The sequence below is a fragment of the Daktulosphaira vitifoliae genome, unplaced genomic scaffold (assembly GCF_025091365.1).
Source record: "Daktulosphaira vitifoliae isolate Bord-2020 unplaced genomic scaffold, ASM2509136v1 Scaffold_1, whole genome shotgun sequence".
Classification (NCBI taxonomy): domain Eukaryota; kingdom Metazoa; phylum Arthropoda; class Insecta; order Hemiptera; family Phylloxeridae; genus Daktulosphaira; species Daktulosphaira vitifoliae.
This window is the reverse complement of record NW_026099572.1, coordinates 10,889,338-10,893,969: the sequence shown is the minus strand read 5'-3', so window position 1 is coordinate 10,893,969 and position 4,632 is coordinate 10,889,338. Positions and strand designations below refer to the sequence as shown.

General features: G+C 25.9%; 1 protein-coding gene across 1 annotated transcript in view; it reads left to right on the top strand.

Annotated features, from left to right (window-relative positions):
* The first annotated feature begins 683 nt into the window (after positions 1-683).
* The window catches only part of LOC126896634 (uncharacterized), a 6,557-nt gene continuing 2,608 nt past the window's right edge, over positions 684-4,632 (top strand). The window contains exons 1-2 of the mRNA XM_050669572.1: positions 684-1,596; positions 1,686-2,467. Of these exons, the coding sequence (XP_050525529.1) occupies positions 704-1,596; positions 1,686-2,467 (1,675 nt within the window). The 5' untranslated portion in view covers positions 684-703. The remainder of the gene's footprint in view (positions 1,597-1,685; positions 2,468-4,632) is intronic.

Genomic DNA, 4,632 nt, shown 5'->3' with positions numbered 1-4,632 from the left:
ATATAACTTATAACCCTTCCACCTACTCTTCGTTTTACTTTTTATTACATAATTTAAACCTATATAAAGTATTCAATTATTTTCAATATACAATTTTTTATTTTCATTTCACCAATAAATATGGAAATTATTAAAGATTAAGCTAAAATATTATTCTTGAAATACTTTTTCATTCATATGTTTTTTGAAAACAATGATCAATATTAAAAAACTTACTTATTTTGAAAATTATAATTTTGAGATTTTATGATACTGAATTATCCAATATAATTATTCCACTAGGGAAGGGGGGTTCTTATTTTTCATTATGACTATGAGTATGATGAAATTAAAAATAAATGGCTTTTTAGGTATTAAAAATAAACTGTAAGCATAATGTTTGTACTTGATATTATTTAAAAAATCCTATAACACTTTTTGGGACAGCATTAAAATTACAATAATTAATACTATATATATTTTAATACTGAAAAAACCTTACGATAAATAATTAAATATATTTTATTATATATTTTTAATTTTAAACATCAACATTAAATCAATAGTTTTACAAGTATTTTTAAAATTATTTAAAAAACTACACACACCTTATTCATATATATTTTTTGCTATAAATATATACATAAAACATATATAATTAACTATTATCAATTTAAACACTCCTATTACATGAAATATTTTTGATTACATAAAAAATTTGAAAATGAAAATTGAATTGTTAATATTAATGTTTTTTATTAAAAGTATAACATTTGAAGTTGGACTTGTTGATTGTAAAATATATAATGCAGATCTACAAAAACAGTATATAACATATTTTAAACAAGTAATGAATCACTTACGAAATCAAATAATAAAATCAAATCTGTATCACATATCAATAAGGAGTGAAAATGACAAAATAATGAGCATACAAGAAACTCTAAAAAATAGATTTTATGGTATTAATTATTCAATAAAAATATATTATATAATAGTTGAATTAATTAACTATCTATTTATTGAAGGACTAAAACAATTTACTGAACACTTAATGATCATTATAGATAATTGTGAACATTTTTTAAAAAAAAATTTATTTCAAATCGCAATTTACTGCATTGTAGTACTTTTAAATGCAGTTAAAAAATCAAATGAAATGTTTGAATATTTATACAAAGCGATAACATTTATTGATTACTTAGATATGAAAATACTGAATATTTCATTAATTCATAGAAAAACGGTAGTAGAAGAAATTTATACCGTTAAAAATTATACTTATAAAATGAAAACGTCAGAAATTATAAATTATGTAAATAATGACGAAAGCTTTAAAATTGAAAAAGCTAAAGAAGATTACAAAGAAATCAATAATTTCGTTAATAATATAGTTGTAATAACACGTGAATTTTTTAAAAACAATATTAATATTATAAATAATACAAGGGAATTGAATTTACGAGAATATTACTATGGTAAATACATTACTAATGATTATAATATGGAGTTTGTCGATTTTATTAGTGAAAATTTAAACAATTACTATTTAAAAACGATTGATGACTATTACTTCAAAATTGGATTCTATGAATTACTTCATCCTAGTACAGCTGAGTAAGTGTTATTATTAGTAAAGATATTGTTTTCTCACTATAAAAATTATATTAAAATAAATAATTTACATTGATTTTTTTTTATTTAAGCCTCATACCCCCTCAGAAGAACATCTTTCCTCAATATAGAGCGATTGAAGTACTAAATACTTTGTTCCACAAAGGGAATTGGGAGCTATTGAAACATATAAGAATTATAGTTGATGATGAAATAATCACTACTAATCGAATTATTAGAGATACTGTAAATGATTTTAATTTTAGTCTAAAAAACAAATACTTTACTCTAATGATGCGATGCAGATACACTGAAATATTAAAAAATTATAATACATATATGTCCGCAGTATTACAAATATGCAAAAATGAAAAGATTAAAAGTAATTTAAAAGACTTTGTTGATTGTATTATTAATTTTCTTGAAGCGGTTCATGATTCAAAAGAAATGTTTAAAAATATGTTGATAGCTTTAGATATATTAAAAGCTGAATCAATTTGGGATATAAAGTGTTATGCACATACATCATTAACTCACACATATAATTTATTAACTATTTTTTTGCTCGAAATTGAACAGCTTATGTTAACAAGAGATAGAATTGTCAATCTATCTTTGAATGAAGTAGAATTAATATCCGATGAATTATTATTACATATCGTTAAAACAAAATATAACTTTAATCAAAATATACATAAACTAAGTCGTTTTATCAATCAACGTTGCTCCATTGAAGTTTTAGAAAAATATCAATTAATAAAATCATGGATGAATGAAGTAATGTTATTGAATATTAACATTATAGAATGTCCAATACTTATATATGAATACGCATTAAATAAATTTACGACATTTTGTGATATTGCTATTACAAGTGAATTCGATTATTTAGGTTTTAATAAAATAATTAGAAATAATTAAATATGTTTGTAAAATGTATTACAAAATTTATGTAGAAATATTTAAATACAATTTTTAATTATTATCAGGATAAAAATTTTTAGTAAATTAAATTGTTGATGAATCATATAATATTGCATTAGCAAACATAATTTATTAGCATTTTTTAGTTACTTATTAAATGTAAAACCTATATGTTTAGCTATATGTTTATAGCATAATTCATAAAAATATTTCCATATCAATGTACTTATTCTTTTTAAGAGAATTTTAGTATAAGTATTATTTTTTAATTCATATTCAATTAGTTTAGTAATTGATAATAAATAGAAAAATCTTAAGTCAAAGATACTAAAATAATCACATAATTTAAATGGATGTTCGTTGATGAATTATTTTTATAATAAATTATAAAATTGTGAAGAGTTGCTTACTTGTTATTTTAATGGAAATATCGCATCTCGTCTTATGAAACAAAAACATATTTTTTAGCGTAATAAAAATGTATTATCAATTCTTTTCATTTAATTTGTCTTTAATTTCTTTCAAGAAAAAATTTGTGTGTTTTACATATGAACGGGCGGGGGCAACATTTGTTGACACGGCCACGGCGTTGTCACACGTTTGACACACCTCGGTCGTGTCAGCTCCTTCACAGCCACCGCTCCACTGTAAACCGGACCGTTACACACACGCGTTATCGTCGTGGTGTAAAGTCCAATAAATGCCTAGAGTCGAATACCTGCCGCAATAATACGTCCAGGAAGTCATCTCCGTGACACCGATACTGACGTGTGTACTTTTCTCGTGAGTACCAACAGAAGCAACAGAACTACGAACATCATCAGTTTCTGTATACATAAATATATATATATATATATCTCATCGCCATTTACATATTTTATGGTTTCCGGATTATTTTCTTTTTGTTGTGACAATTCTAAGTTTTATAAACACCTAATAAACGACACGACGTCTGTTAAAACTTAAAGTGTTGTGTTTACTTAATTATTAACTCACCTTGATGCGAGTTCGATGTTATACCTATCGCAACAATGTAATGTTGGACTGTATTTGAAACTTCTTATAATTTGATATAATTAAAAAAAAAAATTTTTATGCTTATCAAGATTGATAAGGTTGAGAAAAATCGATCCAGTGAACTGAAAAAAAGTAGTGACCCAAAAAAATAAATAAAACCAAGCCTACAGGGGTCGCAGCACAGTGAGGACGTGATATAGTTGGTTCCAAGATGATGATATCTGACAGTGATTAAAATTACTATCATATAATGCTTTAATGCAAATCTGTAGATAGTGTTTAATTTAAAAAACGGTGGCACAGTGGGGTCGAGGCACAGTGTGGACGAGGCATAGATGGGACAAGTATAGATGATATCTGACAGTGATTAAAATCACTATCATAAGAAACGCTTCGATGCAAATCTGTAGATAGTGTTTCCTTTAGAGAAATTGGTGAAATATTTTAAAAGCAACATGAACTCTTATTTCTTTAATTATATCCTGATTAGTAGTTCTTTGATTTTAAAATATAATATATGAATAAATACTAATTATAGTTTTTAAATTTAGTATGAAATTGTGAGGCCAGCTATGATGTATGGTTCATAGTGTTGGGCGGTTGATAAGAAAGTAGAGCAGAGAATAAGTGTAGCAGAGATGAGAATGCTTAGTTGGATGAGTGGAGTGACTAGAGAAGATAGGATAAGGAACGACTATATAAGAGGAAGTATAGGTGTTGCGTCAATCGTGGATAAGATGACAGAAAATAGACTTAGATTGTTTAGTCATGTTATGAGCAGAGGAGAATTGGAATCTGTAAGAACAGTAGAAATGAATTTTGAAGGAAGAGGTAGAGGAAGACCAAAAAAGAGATTGAGGGATGTTATTGAATGCGACATGAGGACAGCTGATAAGAGCGTAGAAGATGTGGGAAATCGTGTCAAGTGGAATCTTAGGATAAGGGTGCCCGACCCCAAGTAGTTGGGATTAAGGCAAAGAAAAAGAAAAATATTACCAGAAATTCCGGTGGCAATTGACATAATATGATTGTTGTTTCGGAATGTACAATTTAGCGTTTAGTTGGGTTTAAATAATATAGCGTCAAATCAATTACCTA